The 26377-nt window shown below is 35.7% G+C and overlaps 1 protein-coding gene across 1 annotated transcript; it reads right to left on the bottom strand.

The window, feature by feature from the left end:
• Nucleotides 1-508: 508 nt before the first annotated feature.
• On the bottom strand, nucleotides 509-25930 carry SLC6A15 (solute carrier family 6 (neutral amino acid transporter), member 15). The gene is made up of 11 exons (XM_010192781.1): nucleotides 25447-25930; nucleotides 15864-16021; nucleotides 15266-15392; nucleotides 14089-14270; nucleotides 13335-13445; nucleotides 9595-9836; nucleotides 9301-9493; nucleotides 8159-8351; nucleotides 5167-5326; nucleotides 2394-2556; nucleotides 509-923 (listed from the first exon to the last, which is right to left on the bottom strand). The coding sequence occupies exons 1-11, from the start codon at nucleotides 25733-25735 to the stop codon at nucleotides 552-554; spliced, it is 2190 nt and encodes a 729-aa protein (XP_010191083.1). The 5' UTR covers nucleotides 25736-25930; the 3' UTR covers nucleotides 509-551.
• Nucleotides 25931-26377: the final 447 nt, after the last annotated feature.

The following is a 26377-nucleotide window of genomic DNA, read 5'->3' as shown; positions in this document are numbered from 1 at the left end:
ACTATTGTTCTATACAGCTATTACATAAGAAAATAGTTTGCAGGTTTGTGTTTTACTCAGCTAATAGCCTAAGTAATTATCAGTGCTAACAAAATAAGTACAGCATATCTACATAAGGTATATACAAGTGTTTGCACAAACACGGGTCTGGTGAACTACTGCTGAGCTCATTTTTAATACTGGGGATTAACCTGAAAGTGGAAAAAAAGGATTTTCAGTGCTATTACCTCAGAAATATTTCATCATTTGAGAGAGACTTGGGCTTCTCCAATAGCTTTAAATTTATAAATTAATTAAAAAGTCAAATTCTTGGCTACGCTGGCAGATGTAGGCTGACATTGATTCTTAACGTGTTCCCTTCAGTGCAAATGAAAACCCAGAGAATTAATCTAAAGGGAGTTTTCTCAATCTGTGTGTACAGTCATGACATTTTGAAGACTGTCACTACGGAGCACCTGAGATCGCACCCTAATAAGTGAAGCTGACCACTTCTCATAGGAGAGCAACGATCAGTGAGAGAGGAGAAACAAACAGCATTTTTTTTTCTGCAGTTACAAATCAGACTCTGGCATATCGGGCATATCTGCCATCAGGTACCCAATACCGTAACGTCCATTTGGGGCAGTATCCAGAGTTGGTGATCCAGTCTGTTTCCGATATATGTTTTTGCCAAAATTTGGGGACGGCACTTCACTTGGACTCTTTCCATGAATCAGACTTGTATTATCCTCCTCTAGATTAACAGGCTCCTTTATTATCCGGCCTCTTTTGTAGGATACAGATGCCAAACTACCAGAGTTGTCATCAATCAGGTTGCAACGGCGCACCATGAAGACTATTGGGACCGGCAGTATGGCCAGCACCATCAGCGATATACAGACAATCATCCCCCATGTTGGATAGCTGTGGAACTCTTCCGTAGCCTAAGCAACCCAAGAGAAAAAACTATTAATAGATCTTTACTTAAAAAGAACAAACCTGCAGTCCTCACCAAGGCCTACAGTTTTCAAACAAATACTCATCTTTTTGTCACCTAGCACTTACAATGTGGGCACCACTACAGATCTCAAATTTGAACAATCATGGAGATGTAGGGTTGCTAACTTTCTGCCAGTGAGTAGGATCAAAACACTGTCTCACAGTTTTTGAGATGCTCAGAGCTCTCTAGCAGAGCCCAAGTCAAGATTTTCACATTAGGCTTTCTGCTACATTGGTCTGTAGTTGGTCCCTGATCCTTTAAAGGATGCTCAGAACAGAAAACTGTGCAGTGGTATCTGTAACTACGCCTGCAAAATAAATCCTTGTTCTACAGGCTAATAGCTGAGCTAGAGAGGGACTATCTCAGATCGCCCTATGGAACTCTTCCACTTCATATAAAATTCATCTAAACTTTAACAAATTTGCTGAGGTAGTGACTGCACCACACATCTCTACTGCATCCATGATTCACTAGCTAACAGTCTGTTTCCCTAGTAGCTCAATGAACATTTAGTTTTATACACAGAAAGGAACAGTCTGTTTGGTATTCTAAGGTACTTGTCCTTCTGATTTTTGAGGGCAAGAACCAAACACAACAAGAGCTGTTTTCTGAGAATACTGAGAAAGCAGTAGTGGTTGTCTGGTTAGAGGCAGGTGTCTACCTATGGTAAAGTCAACCTGCTGTATTTACACTTTACCTGTCTTTGATTTTTTTTCCACTAGAAATCTGGACAGTTGTCCATTCAGAAAGGTCCCAAAGATTAATTTCTCTCATTTTATGCTCCCTATATTTTGCATAACATGCCTGTAGAAACAGCTGAGGGCTGATAAGCCTACAACCCAACAGAACTCTTAGGAGTTGCCTTGACTAAATCTCTTTTTGGAGCTAACATACAGCACTGACTCTGCAGTTCACACACACAAGTATTTTTTTACAAATTAACCACTCTTACCAGAGACAGATTTTAATGCAGCTGTTACTTAAAATGTGATGTGTGTTTCCAAAGGGGAAAATTTATGACATGGCTGAACTCAATATTTAATTCCACATAAAAAATTGATGTGATAACTAAAATTATTTATTCAGTGTTATCACCCAACTATTTTCTGCAGTAAAATAAAATTTAATGAAAACTAACAACCTCTCATACTCTTAAAAATTTCTTCAGACAATAACAAACTAAAAGTCACGAATAGCATTAAGGTTGATGTCAAGTAGTTATATTTTAAAGCAGACCTACTCTAAAATTAAAAAATAGTTGTTTTTACATAAATGTTACTTGAGATAAAAACAACCATGTCATCATTTAGACAGATTTTGAACTTCTAATTGCAATTTTTTTGTCTTTTCATGTACTTCTGAAATACGCCAGATATGATCATTATGATGGTAATGGCATCTGTTATATACATACCGTATCTTCAATCCAAGCATTGTAGCCAGGAGGACTTAATCCCATTTGGACAATGCTAGCTACCAGCAAACATAACAATACTAAAGGAGAAACATACTTCCACATGTAGTAATAATACTGGCTTGGAGAAAACCCAAGCATATCCTTCAGATCCTCCACAAATCTGTGAAAGGAATAAAAAGCTATTGTTAGTGTGTACACTGAGATTTCAAATACTATAATTGATACACAGCATCTAATTTGAGGGAACAGGCACACTGAAAAAATGCATGAATAGAAATAGCTGTAGTTTAGAAAAACAGAGCTTGTATTACTCGTTCAGAACAGATGAACAGAAGGAACTGCTACGCACTGCAGTGACTTAGTAAATCACTTGCTGGAGTGTGCTGGAAAGATATTTAAACTCACCTTTCTTTTATAAGATTCTTTTTTACATCTTATTTCATCTACTGCGTTGTTTACTAAAGCACGTGTCATTACTTTTGGGGACATATACAACCAGCATATCTTACAGATTCTGCAAAATTAATATCAAATCCGCAAGTGTGCTGCAGTGTAAAAAGTAACTTAATGCATAAGCTATGGTTTCCACCGTATAAGATGCTGAAATAAAACTTTGTGATGTTTTAAAACTGCCCCCTTGTGCCTCAAAATTGCAAGTTATGATATGAACAAAACTCCTATTTTTGTACTCTTAACGGAGGAGTACATGGTTCCAGAGCCAGCAGAAAAAGAAAGAATATTTTTAGAATTAATTCTTTCTGAGTGCGCACAAGCACTGACTCTGTTTTAACTCCCTTGTGGTCTCACTCCCTTTTGAAATGTGGATCTCAAAAAAGCTCATATAGAAATAAATATGTTTTCAAAGCAGTTACACATGTGAAACTAATGTCAAATAAACACTCAGTTTTTTAAAACTACATTTTTGGTATATTCTATCCTTTGTTTACACTGCAATGAAACACATCATTAAAAAGAAGTTGAATTTACAAATGGATTGTGCCCTCTGTAGATAGCCTTTTCTTTTCTGTGATCTCCAGTTCTACACCTATAAACACAGATCTACTATCTTCACTTTAAAGTCTTTCATCATCTCCATCCTACTTACCCTCTTTTAAAAGTTACCAAGCTCCTTTAGCACTGATTCCAGCATAGCACATTTTCCTCCTTGGCTACAGGGATCCAAATGTTGTCTTCCCTTTGGATGTAATGTTTGCTGTTTTGTTTTGTTGGTTTTTCTTCTAACTGATCAAAGACAGTGTGTCTATATGGATCTTAATCTATAAGGAGGACTCTTTAGTGCTATCAAAGTCAATGGCAAGTTGGAGTTTTTGATTCTGGCAGTTTTTGAAAACATGAACACTAGGTTTCTGAAGAAAGATATTCTGGAGAAATAGGCATCAGAAGAAACAGGAATACTCCAGAGGGAGGCTCAGGTGACCATCATGAATGAGAAATTTGGATGTTAACTTTTTACTATAACCCTGTCAGAATCCCTTCTGAAAACGTGAATCAACTGCAGTCTGACTGAGGAGCAAAGTACTACCGTATTTTAGCTATTCCTAAATACCAGCTTTCTCACAGGTGAGTTGCTGACTTTTGACATATCTGCCTGCCTTCACAGTAGAACTCTACCTGACCAGACATTACTAACCTGAAACCCAGGTCATCTTTTCATCTTTTGGTTGAATGTGCGAAAACATCTACATGAAATTTTCATGTCAGTGTGATCAATTATAGGTAATACATGTGGCTCAAATGGGAGTTAACCCTTAATGAGTAAGTAGACCAGGCACTACTTGTATAGACCAGAAACAATGCCTGGAAATCGTAAAATTAGGTTATTTTTATTACAGTTTTATTTAATGATGGCAAAGGACTGACTCATTACTCAGATTGAGCAAGTGAATATTCAAATGAAAAAAACAACCATTCTGAGTCACGCTTTGTACATGCAAAGGAATCACAGATGTTTAAATTACTTCAACATGCTAGTATAGCATGTTTCGTTTTATCTATGGATGTCACGAGTTATTTTGATACAAATTTCTGTACAAGTGTGGCACACATTGATCTTGCTTAGTGAACATGTTCTGGGGATTTCAGTCATAAGATGTAAAAAAAAATTAAAAAATAGAGGTACTTGATGGTATTTTCTCTTCCACCATCACTGATAGAAAGCCACTTAACTTCATTGTCATCTGGGCTGCTTCCAAGTAAGTTCTGACCCCGTCCTTTGCTATAATTTCCCCTATTTCCTCTCTCACAACTAATGCAAAGAACAATTAATTGCTACAACACTCCAAACTAAATCTAGTTCATAAACTGAAACTCTCTTATTGTTACTGCCATTAGAGTTTGCTCTGATCCTTTCCCAGGCTGCCTGGAATACTGCAGATCTGTTCTGCTGCTAAGCCCATGGCTATTACTTCTTTAAATCTCTCTCTTGCTATCTTATTTCTATTTAAATTCCTCATACTTGCATATCCAGCCTCCTTTCTAAGGCTCCAGTTTTACCTCTTTTACTGCATTCTCTTCTCTTTGGGTCTGTTGCAATTGCTCTTTGGGTTTCATTACATTGTTCTGATGCAGTATGTCCTGCTCTAAATGTGTTCTTAAAAACAAACCAGACTCACATCCAGATTGACCCACTTTTTACTTACTTGTATTTAAGTGTACATCACAAATACTTCACACAATATAATAAAATTCCTACTAATTATTGTAATTAAAACTGTTGATATGGGCAAGGAGATACATTTCCTTCACTTACTTGTCTATTCCATAAATTCGGGTGACTGCAATATTCTCCAAAATGACTACAATAAGCAGGGGGAGAGTAGCTGAGTAGTCATCAAACATTGTCACAAAATAATTTCCAGAGCGCTGCACAAAAATCAGGCCAATAAAAAATGCTACCAAGCAGCAGATGACTGGAATAAAGGACAGAAATGAGAGCTGTAAGTATAATGAAGTTCCACGGACATAGAGGAAATAGAGTTCAAAGCAGCAAAGATATTAAATGCATTATTTCAGATAATCAAAGTTGATAACATTTTTCTTTTTGAAGGTGTCTCAATTGTAATAATATAGGGAATCCTACCTATTCCTTACATAACAGAAAATTTATGATACTAGAATTACTAGAGCTGCCCTATTACAGCAGTCCTGATAAAGCAGCAGAGATTAATCAAGTCACTCTTTCTCATTAAACATTTAACTTAATGTGAATGCAAGGCTAAAATAAAAAGAACTGGTAAGATAAACTTCATATATCATGTTACTTGGTCACTAGATCACATTTTGGAATTTAGAAGTGGAAAGAACCAAATTTTCAGACTATGATTCTAAAAAATAAAAAGGCTGAACAGGCTTCCCCTAGATCATTCACAGCATGAACTTCCATTAGAATCTGTCTAAATGCATTTGTGCACTAATCAACAATATTTCTGCCCCTTCTTTTTTTTAGGGACAACCTAAAGTATATTTCTTGAATGCTTGATCTTGCATAATGAGTCTCCATATAATTTTTTTACTAAGTTCATTGAGAATAGGCTTGAATGCTTAAATAACAATAAAATTAGTCAAATTTCAATAAATTTTGAAATCGATTGTACAATGATCACCAGTAAGACTGATTCTTGAAGCACCCTTTCCCCCCGCTCTCACTGAGAGTTTAGGCTAAGGATATAGCTAAGCAGTCTAAAATTAGGTGAAATGAATCTGGGCCAAAGTATAAAATATCTTTAAAGAATACACTCATTGCATAAATCCCAGATAATCAACTAATAGTCACAAAAGTAGTGAAAGGAAGACAATGACACTTTTTAAAATACCATGGTGTAAGACAATATACTTTTTAAATCCTTGTAGTAATCATTGTTATAATTACTTTGAGAGATTAGAAATACAGAATTAAAGAAATCATTATAAATTGATGTGTGAACTTCTAATGCAAGGTGACAAAAAACAGAAGAACACAGAAAAAATCTTCCTAACCTGAGTCTCAGTAATCACACTGAGTTTTACTACTGATGCTGAGAAAAGAATTAAGACTATTAGAACCGTGTGTATGTGAATTCAGTAATCCTTGTTACTCTTATGTTCTCCCATCATGTCTTACCATTACAACCCAAAAATATGCATCTTCAGTTGTAAACTAAGGCTTTGGTAGGTATGCTTATCCTCAGCACATACACATGCAGACTCCAATTTGGAAATACTTGAACATGAATAACTTTAAGCATATGAGTTGGTTTCAAGTATGGTTACACTGAACTGGTGTAAAACGTTGCAAATGTGTTCACACTTGTGCAGAAATTGAAGATTTGTGGTTTCTAAGCACAAACTCTAGTGCAAGAATAATCCTTCTTAAATCCCACTGATTCCGCATGAAGGATAACCCAGGCATTTCAATTTTATAAGTTAATTATAAGTTGTAATCCTTTGAGTACAACTGAGTTCAGCAAAAATCATGCATGCATAACACTCAAAAAAATTACCAGAGAGAAAGGCAGTTCTTGAATATTCCTTTATCTTAATAGGGGTTTTTTCTCAAATGCAATAACAAGGAACTGTTATCTAAAATGCTCCATTACCCTAGAGTAATGACTATATATTATGGTATTTCCATATATACTTAGAGAAAACAGCCAATTTCTAAATGTCACACTGATTATTAAATAAGAATTTAAGACCTTATTTTAAAAAAAAAAAAAACAACCACCACAACAAACAAAACCAAAAACAAAACAAACAAAAAATCCTGGAAAAAAACCAAACCAAAACAAAAACTACGTGCTCAATAGGTTAGAACCTATTCCGAAAATCACTTGATTAATCTTTATGAAGAATTTTATTCTTAGATCTAGCAAAGTAAAAAAATTACATGTCTTCTGTTAGATTTTACTGATTATCTAAGTACTCAGCAGTCAGAAAAGAGCAGTGCTCTGCTGCTGATGCATTATCTCTTAGATTATCTCTTAGGGGTTCTCTCTTAGAAAATACATTATTGTTTCCTTCATAGAGTTAGATAATGTTAAAGCAGCTTATTGTATTTTTTATTTTCTATCCCTTCTGTCACAGGTATTGAATTTGCATCCCTTGCAGCTGTCCTAAGAATTTCAGAAACCTAACTCACATTTTATGCTGAAGTTCTAACCCAAAAAGAGAAATTGCTTCAGCACAATCAGAGCTACATGAACAGGCTACACATAAGTTTAGGCATTTATAAAACAACAACAACCAACAAACAAAACAAAAAACCCCACAACAAATACACACCTTGTTTAAGACATTTTCCACATTCTACAGGGAAAGAAACATTCCTCTAGAGTGTAACTGTACTGATTTTTAACATAATAAACATCTCATCATAAATTAAGATTTCATCGGCCTATTTAGGAATTATTTGTAGTAATTTGCAAAGTATTTTCATTCTTTCCTTTTGCTTTGTTTCCCTGATCCATACCACAGGCTGGAATGGAAAGTATTCTGGAAGGACTGACCACACAGAAGCTTTAACAGAAATCCTCCATTATAATTTAAGTTCGAGGATCTTCCTGCTATTGTGGCATTCAGGAAAAGGTTTTACTTGCAGATATTAATGTGCCTGTGCATGGAAGTACAGTCTGGAATACAAAGATTTACTGTTTTGTAATATGTCAGCACTGAAAACTTTCATGTCAAAGAACAAGACTTCATACTCTCAAAAAAATTTTTTTAGCTTGCTGCTCCAGTGAGAAAAGAAAGTTAGTGCAACTCACCAGTAAGAATTTCCTTCCTGATTTTGAAGGTATCAACAATGGGTGTGATGATGCCTTCAATGGTTCCAAACATACTTCCAAGTCCCAAATTCACCAACATAAGGAAGAACATGACTGACCAGAAGGGAGAAGCAGGGAAGTGGGTCATTGCTTCTGTAAAGGCAATAAAAGCCAAACCAGTTCCTTGAACGGCCTGTCAGTGAGAAAAAATACACATTATTATTCAAGAACAGTATTTTTTTTCATGTTACAGTTTGACTTCATGTTCATGCAATGTCATTGATTAAATCTTGAAGTCAGAGTGTGAAGCTACTATCTAAATATGTGATTCCTCCAAACCTGCAACCTAAATAGTGTTTAATCAAATATAGGACTTGGTTGTAAGTTGTTTGATATTAACAACACACTTTTTCCTCTCTTTCATTGATAATTTTGCATGAAAGCTATTATACAGGACTGCTACAAAATACTCTGTTCTCTCCAGTAAGTATATAAAGGACTGTATTTCTATACCTATTTTTTTCAAGTTTAAATGGCAGGAATAGTATAGAAATTTTTAATGTCTAAGTCACCGATTTGACATTTTACTTTCAGATACATGTGCAACTACATAGAGGTCAGTGTTTAGAACTTGAAAGCCCTCTGAAAAAAGCTAAAAAAAAAAATTTATTCTTTTACAGATCTGGCTTACTGTCAAGATCTCAAAACAGAATGATATTCATTAAGCAATTATATAATAAGAATAACTTTTTTAGTTTCTAGTGAAGTAGTATTTATATTTAATAATTGCATCTTAACATTAGAAGACATCGGTTTGAGATGTTGAAGAGACACACTTCTGTTTAGTCTTTGGAAAAATCCTCTCTCGGCTCCAGAATTTTAAAACCTCTGAGAAGAGCGATATAATGATCAGAATATATTATCAATCAGTGAAGACTGTATTAAGACATCAGACCCAAAAGTCCTCAGGTGAACTGGAATGCAACCCTGCACAGAACCATGCTTTCATATGGATCTCTAAAGGTCCACCTCTCATAGGTACACTGTCCTGATACTCTGTGTAAGCATACTTCGCAGTTTATTTCAGGCTTACAAATATTCCTCCATTCATAATCTGTGTATTTAAGACTTATTACTCTCACCTTGTTAAGTTCATCTTCAATTTGACAAGATTTCAGACCGAGAGAATCAAACTCTTCTTCTTTAACTTTCTGAATAATGTCATAAACTAAATTGTAATCTTCTGCTGTAATGCTTGAGAAATTGATATGATGTGGGATCATATCCTGACTCAGATTGCCTATTTTTAAAAGTTTAACAATCTTCTCTGAGTTTCTGTAAAACACAATAAAACAGAGAAATCAAACTCAATGATCTGTATTAATTAAAAAATGAAATATACCATTAAAATAATAATAAAAAATGGATATTCATACTGGATAACACATTTTTCATTTATGATATTGGCTTTGAAGCCCAGAACAGCAAACACCACCAAAGTTGCCAGGACAGAAGTGAAAAAATTGATGAAGGACACCAGTACAGCATCAAAATGGCAGTTGTTGTCTCTCTTGTTGTAGCTTGAAAAGGCAATGACTCCACCAAATCCAAGCCCTAAGGCAAAGAACACCTGAGTAGCAGCTTCTCTCCAGACCTTGGGCTCCAGCATTATTTCAAGCTGTTTGAAATTAGATATAATATACATCAGCATTTCTATTATAAGAAAACACAACAGAAAAAAAACAGGTAGACAACCTACATCACAAAATGCTAATACTTCACTACAACTGTATTTTCATTATGCTACAATACAAAGCTGAATCTGACATTTAAAGCTAGGCAAAGTTACTGGGCGGAATTTCTATTGATTTTATACAATATAATCCTCAAATAGAAACAGAGTATGTTAAGAACAATGAATCACTACTGGAGAGATATGATTATTGAACTAAGAGCTAATTATACAGTGAAATAAGAGAACATCTGTCTTTCCCACTCCCCCCCTAGCATTTACTTCTTTTTTTTTTATTGCAGTACATATATTACGAGTTGTTAGAATTAAGATTTACTTTGGGATGATTAACTCTCTTATAAACGCAGTACATTGAAAATTGTTTGCTGTTACTTTTCAAAAAAAATGTGCCCATGAGATACAAATGCTTATATGGAATTCTACTACATGCAAGTATGTAAAGCAAAATACAACATATGAAATAAGCACCAGCCATCACAATCTGTATAGTCCATGAATCCAATCTCCCTTAAGCCAGATGCCTCAAATTTACTGTAAGTAAAATGGGTCATGTATTTGAGGCACAACTAAGCCTTTTATCAAAAAATCGAACTGTATTGGTCTTTCAGATGACCATACTTCAAGAAATACCTTTGTTAAAGTTATGAATCACTATCTCAGATCCTTATAGATACTAAATCATAAAAAAGAAGTACACGTGAAATGTAAACACTAGATTTTTCTCAAGCTGATTCAGGGCTTCCATTCATTTAACAATGAAAGACCTTACTTCTGTGAATGTGTTAGGTCTTTTTGCTGCCCTCTTTTTTTTTAAACCCTACACTTATTGAAAACAGTAAAACTAAAAAGCATCAGCACAGATGCCAGCATCAGAAAACTGGCTGTCTTACTCTAAGGGAAAAAAAAGAAACTAAGTCTGCTATTGTTATGAAAACATTTTGGAAAAATTTCCAGTTTCCCATAAAGGTATAATATTTATTATAGACAGGCAGCAGATACCCTCTTTATTCTTTCACATATAGCTAAAGTACAACATATTTGGAAAAAAAAAGTTGTTTATAACAATAACATTTTTCCCGAGTTATAATTTTTGTTATAATTACAATGTACAAGTAGCTATTGTACACAGTTCACTCTGCCAGTATCACACAGTCATGCCACAGCTTTTCCACTAGAGGGTACTAGAGGAACAGCCTTAATTTTACCAAATTTCTAAATGGTCTAAGTACCGAAACTCTTCTCACTTCCTTCGATGCATCATGAGGTATCATCAAAGGTAGTATGATCACAGATACAAGTTTACTTTGAAATGCTAGGCAATGTGTAATTGATTTACTATTACAAGATATTTTCTGTCAAATTTGGGGGGCTTTGTATTTAAGCTTCATATAATCCGACAGTTTCACTGTAGTAGTTGACTTCAGTGGGCTTTTCATATACATATTTAGATTTTCCATTAAGGTTATCATTTAGAATTTCTGCTTTGTTAATCAACCATGCCAAAGAAAGAAATTTTCCAATTCTTCATTAGCCCTGTGCTCTCACACCTGCACTGATGTGTGTGTCCGAATTGACACAACTCTTCTGTGAGAGTGTGTTGGGATCAACTGTGGTCCTCTTCTGAACTAAGAAGAGAAGCTATAAAGATGTTTCTGCCTGCCCCCTCATATCTATCTATCTGGATTATTTTCAACCTAGAATTAGTTTAGCATGTCTTCTTACAGTCTGCATGCCCAAATAAACTGTTAGCACAATGGAGCAGTTTGGAGGCAGAATTCCTTCAAGTAGTTTCATACAAACCTACAACCCAAATTAGTGCTCCAGTACAGAAACAATCAGAGATTATAATGAAAATACTTTTGAAGGTTTATATTCATATATGCTGTATGTGACATAGAGGCCTCCTAACCTCAAATTTAAGCCACAGCTTAAGTTTTGAGACACAGAACTGAAAACCAGTAGGAGAAATTAAAAACTATTTTTTTTCAAGATTGTTTACCCTAACACTTGAAGCAATTGTATCATTAAGTTACAATGTAACTATTAGTAAGCATCAGCTGCAACTTGTTTTAGGTCTTAGTCATGAAAGATTAAATAGCGAAGAGTGGAGGTGTTGATACTCAGTTTCAGCACTTACTTTCCCTCAGTATCTAGTGATACTTCTCTAGTTAAAGAGAGGCTTAATACTAAGGTTGAGAAAGCAAATTCTAACTTCAAGAGACCTGTATTCCCTCTCTGCTATATACTTCCTCTTCATCAATAAGCACTGCATTTCTCTGTTCCTAAGATTTCCCAGATTTGCCTGAGCAGCCTGCAAGCTCCTGCAGAACGACTCTGAAGCAGTGACAAGAAGTGAAGCAGAGCACAACTGCATATCACAATGTAAGAAACAATAACACGATAGCTAACAAAGGTAATTTTTATAGGATGACAGTTCTCTACACACTCAAAACACCTTGCATCAAAACAACTGACAACACATTTGTCATCTGGCATTAGCCACTATGTGCATTGATTTTAATAATCTTCTTATTTGGCTTTCAATTTTGAAACATCAGTCCCATTCTGCTCAACAATAATACAGTATGAAGCCCAGCATAATACATTCCTGAGCAAGTATGGCTCTGACTACTCAAACATGCTGTTCCTGTAGTATAGATACAGTTACTAGCATTTGAGGTGGATGTAGGTAGAATTTAGTTCTTCAGGCTAAACAATGATTAGTAATGAAGCTTCTCACCTCTATAGTTACAAAATCTGAAGTCTGTAAGACACATTCCCAGTAAAACTGTTGACAGGAAAAAATGTGCACTTGGACCTGTTGCTATCTTGGCATGAAAACCATATGGAATGTGGTAAGGAAAGCTTAGTGATGAGTACTTACACCACTTGCACAAGATGAGCAGACATTAAAGACAGGTCTCCTGTACTTTTCGGCTACTATTCAAACAGCACTGATAAGATTTCTAAAAAGGGACACATTTGTCCCCTTTCAAAAGGGACAATTTAATTATCTAAATCCATGACAGTGTTCAAAGTAAGGCATTTCACTGTGACATCCCAGAAATAGGCATTTCAATCCTAGAGAATGTCAAGTTTTAAGATTAACTTATCTTTTCAGTATTTAGAGCTTTTTAAACATCCTCAGTTTTTTTAGACATCCTCAGAAAAAGCACTTTCAGTTGCTTAGCTTTGTAAAAGTACGTAACTCTGGGAACCTGTTACCTCAAGGAAGGTAACTCTACACAGACCCTTAGAACACTTTCAGCTCTTAAACCTTAGGGCTTGATATTGTGTCACTGAGGTCAACCAAACAGGAATATGGTCAAATGTTCTATGAAGACAATAGGCTTAAACAGCCAAATTGGCCACTGAAATTTTAATACAATGCAAATACAATGCAAACATAAATTAAGCACATACCTTAGGTGTGAACATGTGACGAATTCCATCCACTGACCCATTAAGAAGCAGTCCTCTGATCAGAAAGCATAAAAGTACCACGTAAGGAAAAAGGGAACTAAAATACATGATCTGAAAAACATTAAGAAGAAAAGAACACATCATTTTTTGGCTGAAAGTCCTGCTGAGATTAACATGGCTAGCAAATCATTCACTACCCAGTCCAGCTGGCTGCTTGGAAAGGAAAGACAAATTTACGTACTCAGATGCAAAGGGATGGTTAGTCATTAGCCAAAAAGAAACAATCCAAGATCCTGAAAAGCAGCTGTGTTAATGACAAAAGCATGGATACCAATGACAGTAGGAATAAAAAGAAAAATGCCAAGGTATTTTGAGGAACTGGGTGTGCTGCAATCATACTGCAAGTACACATGGAAACCTAATTCCTTAGACATTCAGAAACACACAGACTTATGCTGCATTAACAATTCAACGAAGCTGAGGTACAGTTACTTGCAACAGTTACATTGATGAGAACAGAAATGATTCTTCTTCAGATCTCAATTCCCACTAAATTACTACAATTCCCACTAGAATTACTACAATTTTAATGCTTATCATTCCTCTACTTGAGATTAAACAAATACTGGGGTGAGTCACAGCTTCTTACCTGCTCCTACAGATTTCATGAGAGTAAACAGAGGGTGTGGTGAACAAAAATTTCAAGACATGTTTCAAAGTAAAACACTGTCATTTAAGTAAACAGTATACTTACTTTGCCTGAAGACTGAATGCCTTTGATCATGGCTAGGCATACCATGATCCAGGCAGCCAGCAAGCAGATAGTCATCTTCCAATTTAAACCGCCACTCTCAGACAGAGAGCTGGAAATATTCAGAGCTTCCCTGTACCAATAATAAGTGGTTGCAGAACTCTTTTCACACTCTGGCTCCACAACTGTCAAGAGATGTGAGCAAGTAAAGAATGGGTTCAGGACAAAAGTATTTTTCCCAATATTTCATAACAATGTTCTACCAATTCCCAATATTTGCACATTGTGCTGTCATTTACTGAGAAACTAAACTTACAAAAAGTCTTAAGACATTTGCTAAGAGAAAAAAAACAACACTGCTATCGGTGAAAGGTTCTGGAAAAATCTTCGTAAAACAACCTTTTGTGATAATGTATTCCTCTGCATATGGTCAACCAGAGTACTAGGCAAAATTTAGTTTCTTATATAACCTCTGCTGAAGTTAGGCTGACACACTGTATTTAAATATTTAGACAGGGTAAGGGTACATAAACAGACAGACACTGTGGCTCGATTAATGGACAATAGCTTGTGAAATACAATCTGACTGTGTGCCAACTTTCACATATACTGGTTATTTTAAACAACTGAAGCAAAGACACTGTAAAAGCACTGTGCAACTTTTCAAATGTCCCTGGTTATGTTCTTTATTAGAGGGCTGAAAAAAAACCACAAAAAGTAATTAAAGAAAACTTAGGATGTAAAATCTATGTGAAATAAAGTTATGAAAAGAAATATTTCATATCCAAGAGCAAGGATAATGCAATGTGTGTAACCAAAACCAAGGGATAAGAAACTTTTAATGCTGTTGTATAATATGTCCACTTGAGGCTATCTCATTATAGGTACAAACCAATGACCAATTACTTAATTTCTATCGGTTTACAAAGCAAAGAATGCTTTTATTACATGAATTTCATTGATTTTTACAATTTTCCATTTTCTGTTTTGTTAGTAATGCAACACTTTTTGCTTTGTTGCCAGGAAGTATCCTACTAATTAAAATGTAGAAATATCCTTCTTCCATCTTTGTTTTTCACCAAGAAAGCATAAGAAGCAGTGTCAAAGTCAGAAAAAAAAGTAATCAGAAATTCAAATTTCAAATTTTATGTGATTTTTAAGAACATGAACATAGACTTACAGTTATGAGATGCATTTTTAACTAAAGGACACTGGTCCCATGGTAGTGGATGCTGAAAAGACTGGGAAAAGTAAAACAGACTCCATCCAATAATGACATTGTAGTATAGGGCCACAAAGAAACATACCTGTTTAAAAAAAAAAAAAGTTAGGTTTATAAACTATCTAAATTTAAAAAAAACTCCACTGAACTTCTGTATATTTCTGCATATCAGTCACTGAACCTAAGTGGCTAACTAAGTCAGAATAAGAACTGAATTGCATGCCTCATTAAAGCACCTGACGTTTTCTAAATTTTCACTTTTCTCTGCATTTATTGTGTAAAACCTGTATTTTTACAGGCTTTTTTTCTCCAGAAGACCACTCTGTTCCCTAGTTCCTAATTTCAAAAGAGTGGCAAAATACAAGTTAACTGGTTTTACAGACACATTTTTATTAGTATTTTTTAATGTACTAATTTATGTTTTGCGATCTTTCAAAACATTGTCAAATGACATTGAAGCCCAGCTACAAAATCAGTGGCCTTTTCCTGCAGCAAAACAGTACGTCTCAATCAGACAGACTGAAAGCAAATCACATGATTAATGTTAAAAACTTACTACACAGCTTGCAAATCCAATTCCTCCAAGTTTGGGGCTGATATAATTCCACACACCAATACTCCCTCGGCGGATCCTCTGCCCCACAGCAAGCTCCAAGAAAAAAAGTGGAATCCCTATTATCAGTAGCAAGATTAAGTATGGCACAAGATAGGCACCTATGAAAGGAACGAAGTATAAATCCGAGTGAGTGGAAGAAGAGTTAGAACCTGACACAACAAATGTGAAACCTAATAGCTTCAAATTTGACTTAGTGTCATTCATTGCAAAGTTTTTCGACCACATGCAAAGAGTAATTATACCTTAATCTTGGCTATACATCGTGGAAGATCTGAAAAGCCCAGAGGCATTGAATTCTAACACACTGTAACATTTTAAGGCAAACCTTACTGAAAGCAGGTCATCTAATCTAGATGCTTGCTTGTGTGAAATTTTGGGCATTTGATCAAGCTTTTCAGAGATACAGCAATGCAACCAGGAGCTGTGTCAACATTTCTTTAAAAACTCTACACTTTGATTTGTAACAGAGCAGCCAGACGGAATTTATGAAGGAAATATACTGAATTTTATCCAATCTCAAGTGGTTTCAGAAGATTGTCCTGTTGATATCTCCAAGTGCACCTCAGATGCTCAGAAAGGGGATTTCAGTGTACAGCACTCTATCCATCCAAGCAAGAACACTTTGTTCTTATATCAGCACATTTCTACCAGGCTTCAGACAGGGACTAGAGACATGAGGTGGAAATGAAATGGAGTATTGTAGATCCAGATCTTGCAGTACTCGCAAACTCTCCTTGAAGACATATTTGAAAATGCAACTATTAGTTCACCTTTAGACATATATATGTAAAACAATTCATTTTTTCAAGGTCTTATTCCCAGGAAGTTGTCATATACAATTCTAACTTGAGGATGTATCTTCATTTATATCAATAAAACTAGTTGCAAGCAGATATATCCATACACTAAATGCACTAAGTGCAAAGTCTAACATCCTCCTTGCTATTGAGCAGTATTTAATAATAGAGCTAACAAAATATTTAGGCATCAGTAATTAGCAACGTGGCACCAATTTTCAAATGCATGGCTCTTAACGCTGCAATAGAGAGTACTGTGCTGGCCACCTAACTCAAAGGGCTTAGGATTTCTGACTGCAACCACTGTAAGGCTAAAGAAAAACAGTTCAGATGCAGACCGCGGCATCTTGGAGCAAGCTACAAAGCAGAGATCTAAAGACTTCAGACTCTTAGACTCAGAGCTATTAAGCTGTCTAATCAGTCTATTCATCTCTGTGATGAGAGAGAAGTTAAGCAAAGTTCAGAAACCAATTTGGAATTCAACTTCAAATCCAGCTAAGTCTTACTTTAAGTTTCTTCATGCAGCATCAACTTTCTAGGGTTTTGTTAGAAGTCTGTCAAAATACACTGTCATTCTCCTGTACTTAGGAGGTAGCTTATCTCATGGAATACAGTTTATTTAAGAAAAGTTAAACTTTCCTAAGCTGTGCAGGAGGCCACATTTTCTGGTACTATCCACTCCTATTTAGGTCCACTTGCTATCTTGCTCTTCATGAAATGTGTACAAATTGGACATCACCTTCCATTATAAAGATCTTACAATATCCTAAGCATGGAGTAACTACAGTCTTGAGCCCAAGAAAAGAAAGAAAAAAGACAGAAGAAAGTAAGTTTTAGTAAAACTACTGGTGAACCAGGCAAAGAATATTGATCTTATTTACCCCACAGTCTATAGGCTGGTGTTAGCTTGTGTTTTACTTTTATGACATGATAACATGTTATGCAATGATACTGGCTTGAGTAGCATTTGGTCACAACCTATGCCAGGCTCTGAAAAATGTACTGGTGTTGAGGTTACAGTACTCCCTCATAGAGGCAAACATCATGTTCTATTTACCCATTTCAGCACAACATAAACTATCTATTTAAGTATTATATCTACTGAGGTAGCAGCTATATTCCTAGTCAGTACTTTGGTGTCTCTTGTTCATTTTGTATGTGCACATAACAGAAAGAATGCAAAGGACTTAATTTCTACTATGAAAAGAGAAACAACAGACAGAAGGAAATAAATGTGAGAAAAACTGAGGAATAAAGTAACAACCACATACCAAAATGAGGGGGACTATTTGTTTTAAGAATATATAAGACAAATAATACCATTAATTATCTCTGATTTATCATCAACTTTCTCTCAAAATTTCTGCAAGACATGAGCACACTATAAATTCTTATTGCAAATGAGAAGCTTTGGCATCACTATCTAAAAAATTGGTTATACAGTTAATTGAAAGCCAACAGCATATGCTTTTTTAAGTAGTTTAACACTTCTGTAAATGATACCTGAGGTCTTAATTAGACAGGTGTTGCATAGCTGAGCAGAGACAAGCCTAAACAGCTCAAAGAAATTGGGGCCTAAGTGACTTACCCTGTATCCCACTGGATGACTGTACTAGAGCAGGAACTGAACCCAGCTCTTCAGTGTCCCAGTCCACAACCTTAATCACAAGGCTGCAAAGTTAAGCACATGTTTAAAGACTGGGCTGACGTGGGTGTTTTATGGTGCAGTATCAATGTAAGTTGCAAGATATTTATCAGTTAGATTCAACTAAATCAGTTAAATAAATGTGGTGTTAAATCCACATTACATTATACATGACACAACCCTGTAATTCAGTGTGAGGAGCCAGCAGAGTTCACCTTTATACTGTAGGGCTTGTGAAGAGCACCTGAAGCGCTGGTCTTATCACTCAAACCTGCTGAGCTCCCTTCTTATCTTGTAGCCCTCCCCAAAAGAAGGACATAATGGAAAATAGCACACATGTGAGTTTCACTGGGATATAGCTTGGACATAGCTGGGTTACACAACTGCATATCACAGCTGCAAAGGGCTTCTGTGTTTAATAGTCAACATGAAAACATAGCATCTCTGGACAAGCATTTTGTTTCAGTCTTCCCTTGAAGCTAAACATACTTCAAAGAACTGTAAAACACCTCTCTTCATCAAAAAACAGAATCACTATGGAAACAGCTCAGCATGTCTCTTATTTGCCAGTGCATGAAAACATGGGTACTTGGAGTTACAATATCAAATAAGGATAATCTTCATTTGAATTAGAACAATAAACTACACATGCTGACCGTGAACAGCATCCTACAATTAGTTATATTGTCTGCTATATCTGCCAGCTAAGCAGTCCTCTGAATATCACAATTCTGTGTGGTTCAGGATCCCCAGATCTCCTTTATAAGTTCTAAAAATTATTCTCCTGTAAAGCCATTTTTTGCATATTTTTGCCTTAAATTTGACTTTCATTTTAAATATTCATCTCAACTTCATAAAAAAAAAAACAACTAAAAAATATACCTCAACCTTCTTCACTAGAATGAACAGCAAAAACACAAATGAGTTCAGGAACCAGTGAATGTCAATACTGTGCACAGCACTGCTTTGTTTTCTTAATTTTTTTATTTAACAAAGCACCATAATGGGATAACTGGTAAATTGTCTCTCTTCATATTACAATACGTAGTACATTTAGCAACATTACTGATAGAACTGGAATATTAACACTGGTTTTAAGATCTTATAAATGCTCAGAGGAAAAAAATAACATAAAATTACATGATTCATAGTGATTAAAGAGCTGGAAAATAATTTCAGAAGCAATAATGCAAGATGAAATAGTTTTACCATCTTGATACTACAGAACTTTTCTTCTTCTAGCCATTCTTGATGTAACCTGAAAAATGTAATAACTTTCCAGATTTGTTTCAACTGCTGCTGTACTAGTTTTTAATTAAATGCCTAATGTCTGATGTAATTCTTATTCAATGAATGTGAGCTTTACCACTGTCTTCAGGAGACATTCCACTTCTTATAGCTTACTGCACACTGGCTAATAGAAAGCTAGCAAGAAGCTGACATTCACATGAAGATCAACTTAATTTGAATGTCAAATGTTAAAACCCTCCTATAAGTGTATTTATTTACCATTATAAAATACAAACCATTTTTATGAGGAAAATTCTGATAAAAGGTTTTACATTTTATCTGTAAAATAGGGTAGTCTTCCTGTCAGTACCCTTTCACGGTTTAAATACATTAAGGTATGCCTGTTTACAAAACTGTGCTTAAAGGAGGAAAACCCCTTAGCCAATCAACTTTAATTACACTTGCAAAATAAAAATACTTTTTCAGCACACTGAAGTACACTTAAATTTCATGCATCTGATAATACAATTTACATGAGAACTCACAAAATAATATTGAAGACATCAATGAATTCAAAAGCTACATAATGAAGCCACAGAACCCAAACATACAAGAGAATACTTGCTTTGCTCCCACTCCACTTACATTAGACAATCAGACTGAAGCCTTCAATAACTACTCAGTCTTTAACAATTTATATATTATTTCCTCAGCAGTTCTCAGCAATAGCTGTTTTGCTTTTTATAAGGCCACAGAATTTAACAGTTCTATCTGCTGGTATTTCAGTATAAAATCCAGACTTTTTAACTGTAGAAATGCATTATGTGATTCTATCTGTGTCAATTTTTCCAAAACATAATGGCAAGATAATCTGCTACAGATTTCCCTATATTGCTCACAGCTTTTATCTATTTATCACTGTTTACTAGTTCTTTTGACTTTTTACATCACAGTGATATTAAAGACTGACCTTAAAAAAACAGTATCAAGGAAATTAAGTCAATGCTCATGAAAACGCAATACAAAATCTCTGGCTGTGGAGTACTTTGTAGATTCCAAATAACACCTGCAACACTAGAAGCACCTCTTAGATAAGATATGAAGATAGGCTGAGAGAGTTGGGGTTGTTCAGCCTGGAGAAGAGAAGGCTCCAGGACCTTATAGTGGCCTTTCAATACCTGACAGGTGCCTGTAAGAAAGCTGGGGAACTGTTCACTAGGGCATGTAGCAATAGGAAAAGGGGTGATGCTTTTAAACTAGAAAAGAGTTGGATGTTAGGAAGAAGTTCAAAATGCGGGTGGTAGATCACTGGAACAGGTTGCCCAGAGAGGTGGTGGAGGCCTGGTCCCTGGAGATATCCAAGGTCAGGCTTGATGGGGCTCCGAGCAACCTGATCTAGTAACAAGGTCCCTGCTTACTGCAGGGAGGTTGGACTAGATGATATTTAAAGGTCCCTTCCAACCCAATACATTCTATGATTCTATAACTATGCTTACTTGTCTCAATAATAAACCTCACTCAAATATCACTTATTCTAGCAGAACAGCTAATTTTGTTTGCTCTTATTACTTTTAATATGTGAATGTACCATTTTACTTTGGCTAATCCTAAGGAAAAATGACAACCAAACAGAATAAACTTTAAATATATCCTTTGTTTGAAAAATGTGAAAGGTGTGCAAGCTACACACCAGATGATAGCAATGAACAGCAGGAAAGCATAGGTCTAGTTTGACACTACTTATTAGCCTCACAGCAAGACTGGGTAGATCCAAGCTGTGTACTTTTAAGGCTCACTGTCAGTCATAGGAAGCTGAGGCAGCTCTGAACCTACTGCATACTAACACAGGTTATGAAATTGTTATACAGGAACTGTGCCTATCTGAACATGCACATATATTTGTCGTCATATAGTAAAGGAGTAATAAATGTATAGTGTAAAAATGATACACACACACACATATATATGTATATATATGTGTGTGTATATATATATATATATGTGTGTGTGTGTGTGTGTATATATATATATATATAAAAATTGGAGTATACCCAGCATCAATGTGATTCACCTTTGTGAAGCACCAAGGAAGAAATAGCTTCTTTATTTGTTAGGCTGCAAAGAGTGGAAGAGTTGCTTTGAATGCCAGATAGGGACTGGGCACTGCCTACCAGAGAGAAGGCAGACCTGTGGTGAGGTCAGAGGTGAAGAACGTTGAGAAATCTATAGTCAGTTCCTCAAAACTTTACTGAATAACTTCAGCCTCTCATTTGCAGTCTAAAACTTCTTTGGGCCCTCCCTCTTATACCAAGACAAGAAAATACAAACCCTGGAGCACTCTCAGTCTTTTACCAAGCTTTTTCTTTCTTCTGATACTTCCTGCATTACAGCTACACCCCAAATGTGGATTGAAGTTCATCCCAGCTCTTCTCTCACAACTTTTTTTCTGGGAATAAGCCAATTGTGAAAGCCAGTAAAGAGCTACTCAGTCTAGCTGTAACTTAGTCGAGCATAAAAAACAGTAGATATTACTCTACATATTTATGAATTTATAAGAATTAAAAAGAACTGTTAAGGTATCACAAGAAGTAAAGTGAAAGAAGTTGTTTTGATGGTACATAGCAGTCCCAGAGAAGGATATTGGGAAGATACCTATGGACGTCCAAGTATCAGTGCAGAGCAGCAATACACAAGTTACCTTTAAAGACAGTATTGCAGATACCTCACTGAAGCAGTCCAGAGCTAGGAAGTCAGGACCGTTGGCATACCACAGGCCACAGTCACAAACCAACCCAATCTCTCTAGTAAACAGGGCAGCAGAGACCCAATATTTTCTCCACAAAATCCTCTAATAATATACATCCATTTGGGCTAACTTGTCTGTGTCTTTTCCATGTTTATTTTGTCGGTTTTATTGTTAGTCACAGAAGTTTAAAAAAAGACAAAAATGAAGACTGCTACATGGTTAAGATTTGTTTTCTTTTTTACTGCTGGCTTTGGAACACTTAATATTGGAGAAAACCTCTGAAGGAAACTAATGGGTTACTACAGGGTTTACTTCTTTTTGGTTTAAATTTGAAGTATATTTATTGGTTTACCACTTTCAATATATTCCTCTTGCCTGATTATATTTGCCAGATATAAGTTGATAAAATATAGGAAAGAAAATAAAAAAAATGTTTGGACAAGACTGAAGGTGGAGATCCAGCCATACGCTTCAATGAAACAGTTCTAATGAAAATCCACAAAAAGGTTCTTTATCTTATACTCTGAAACTTCAAGAGGTATTTATAGTAAAGCCTTCTCAGCAAAAGATTGAGCAGGCTCAGCAGACTGAACAGTCCTGACACTGATATTTAGAAAGGGTTGCATAAAACCACTCTAATCTTACCTAGAATGAAACAATTTGTATAGCAGAAAACTAGAACCTCATATAAAATGTGTGTAGCTTTTTTGCCATGCGTTTCACCTTTTCCCTCCCCCTATTCTTTTACATACTTGTCAGAATTATCTGTACATCTGCATACACATATACAGGCAGCAACGTACATTACATGTTTCAATGCTTTGTGTCACCTTCTCCATCTTGCATTATGGTTAACTTAAACCAAGGAAGCTTTAGCTCTAATGATCACTCGTTTTTCTCTGTTGTTCTGAAGGTTGCAATTCACTAAAATGGTGTAAAATTAATTGTTAAAAGTCAAATACATCCTTGACTCAGCAATGTGCAGAAAACATTACGTCTCCACAGACTATGTTATATATCCAAGTTCCTACAATCACGGCACAGGGGAAAGCATTTAATTTCAACCTGATTTTTTTTCCAAGTTTGATCAATGAAGTGCCATTATCCCTGAAGGTGGTGTGTTGGTATTTTTCTAAAATGTTAAACTAATAATTACTTTAATACATCTGTATTTGATCTGAATTAAATTTACACACACTGGCAGAGTAACGTTGAAAGTGCTTGATGGTATGAATCAGATCTTTTCTGCTGGTTCAATGGAGAATCCAATGGGCTTGCAAAATTAGTAACTAACTGCACACCCATGTTACCAAAAGGGATACAGCTACACAAACCAAACTGCTGTAATGCATCGTCCTTGAGACTACATCTACACCATACTTAGGATGAAATTATACAGAATACAATTATTTTAATAGCCACACCTTTAATGACAATTTTAAAATTGTTCATTAATAAGTGTAAATTTTTTCTTAAATAGTAGTGATACATGGTCAATTCTGTACTGTGTCTAGCAGACTAAGTAAGACTGCCATCCACCGAAAAGCTGTTTTTTTAGAAACTAAATTCAATGTGTCTTCTCACTTAATATCAGTTACACATAACAAAAACTTTAGATTCCACACAAATCATTAAATCAACAATTTAATGACTTTCTGTCCAGAATGAAAGAGACTACTGTACTCAGCATTAGTGAGGTTGCACCTCGAATACTGTGTTCGGTTTTGGACCCCTCACTACAAAGACACTGAGGCACCGGAGAATGTCCAAGAGCAATGAAGCTGGTGAAGGGTCTAGAGCACAAATCTTCTGAGGAGCAGTTGAGGGAACCGGGGCGGCTTAGCCTGGAAAAGAGGAGACTGAGGGGAGACCTCATTACTCTCTGCAACTACCTGAAAGGATTTGTAGCAAGGTGGGTGTTGGTCTCTTCTCCCATGCAAAAAGTGATAGAAGAGGAAATGGCCTTAAGTTGCACTGGGGGGGGTTAGATTGGATATTAGGAAAAGTTTCTTTACTGAAAGAGTGGTCAAGCATTGGAACAGGCTGCCCACAGAGTGGTGGAGTCACCATCCCTGGCAGTGTTCAAAAAATGTGTAGATGTGGCACTTCGGAACATGGTGCAGTGGGCATGGTGGTGTTGGGTTGACAGTTGGACTTGATCTTACTGGTCCTTTCTAAATGAGAGTGAAAAAAAAACCCAAACAACATATAACTAGATATAAAACTTTTTAGTCTTTATCCTGAAGATGGAATCTTTGAAAGTATAAACTCCATTGTTACTTTGAATTCAGCTAAGTAATTAGCTACAATAAGATGTGCATTAATGTAGTATAGTAGGGTATAGTATAGCATAGGATAAAATGCTAATCTTGCATTGATAAAAGAAGGTCTCCAGCCTCATACTTCATAATACATTCAAGACCATAGATGGAGAACTATGAAATAAACAGCTTGATGTTATTAAGTGAAATTAACTTGTTGTTTAGGAAAACAGTTAACCATATAGCAGCATAATACAGATGGTAGTCCTTTAATGTAAATGTTGTTATTTGAATTATTCATTATCAGTAAAAAAAAAATAATATTCATTCCTACAGTACTTTGTTGTTCTTGCAGAAAGTAAATCATGATCAAATGCCTTAGAAGCTAAAGGCAATTAAAAAGTAAATTATGAAGCTCAGTACCGCTAAATACTAAAGACTGAATACTGCTTTGGTCTTTAAAGTAGATGCAGGTTTAATGCCTTGATTTATTGTCCAAGTACTATAAAGAACACTAGCACAACAATAATCAGGTTCAAAATAATGCAACCCCTCCATAACGATGTGTTTTGTTTAACCACTACTTTGACCACTACTTCAGGTCATACCAAGAACTTTCTACCCTAAAATGAGGGAATGCAATCTCAGAAGACTCTGCTACTTCCTGTAACAAAAGTGTCTCTCTAAATAAAGAGAATATGGATTTTTCCTCCTAGGTTTTGGCAGAAACTAAAAGAAAAATCTGACATGTTGGAGCAGGTTTTTCTATGGATATCTCTGTTAACCTTGAAATCTTGAAGGTCAGCTTCATCATTTAGCTACAACTAGCTAACACAAGACTTACCTCCACCATTTTTCTGACACAGATACGGGAACCGCCACACATTTCCCAATCCCACAGAAAATCCAACTTGTGCCAGAATATACTGAAGTTTGCTGTTCCAGGCAGGTCTTTCATCTTCTACATCCGAGCCTTCTTCAACATCTACATCTTTTTCTTCTTGATCATCAACTATAAGTTCACTCTTCTTAAAGGCATCATCTGAAGAGTCTTCATTAGACAGAAGGTCCTTAACTGACTCAATGACCTCATCATCTAGTTCTCTTTTCACTACCTTGCTGTTCTTAGGCATTTGTAATACGAGAAAAACAGTAAGTAAGTCAAGTTCAGCTGAGAGAGCTGGACAAGCACTGAAGAAAGCTCTCCTTCTGCTTGGTCAAAAATACGGAAGAAATAAGACTGGAGATAGTGCCTGATGAATCCTTGATACCAGGGAATCAAGAGTAAGGACTTCAGTTTCTGAACGTTTGTTCTACTGAAAGTACCTGTGAAAAAAATAAAAGAGGTTATTATACCATTATGCAGAAAAAACTTAATTTAGAAATCTTAAGCTTTGGTTTACCCATTTCTGCTTATCTCAATGATTTGAGAAGAGGAGAAAAAGTGAGAAAAGGGATGTTAAACCACTTCCAAATTATAGGAATTAAGTCCACTTTTTGATCTTAAATAATTATGTAGAACACATTTCATTCACTTGCTCAGGGTTTTGTTTTGTTCTTATTTCCTGAAGACTGCTCATATTTTGGTTAGCTGCTCATATTTTGACAACATAACAAGACTCTTCTAAGCAGGTATAGTGCACTTCACATAAAATTTAGGAGCCCAATTCCATTACTTCCTGACTTAACAGCTGTACTTGAATTTAATAAAAACATATTTTAAACAAAGTAGATTAAATTTTTCAGACCATTCTTGAAAGTCATGCAGCAATTAA

This window comes from Mesitornis unicolor, unplaced genomic scaffold (genome assembly GCF_000695765.1).
Source record: "Mesitornis unicolor isolate BGI_N332 unplaced genomic scaffold, ASM69576v1 scaffold7699, whole genome shotgun sequence".
Classification (NCBI taxonomy): Eukaryota; Metazoa; Chordata; class Aves; order Mesitornithiformes; family Mesitornithidae; genus Mesitornis; species Mesitornis unicolor.
The sequence above is the reverse complement of the archived record's forward strand: the minus strand, read 5'-3'. Positions and strand labels throughout refer to the sequence as shown.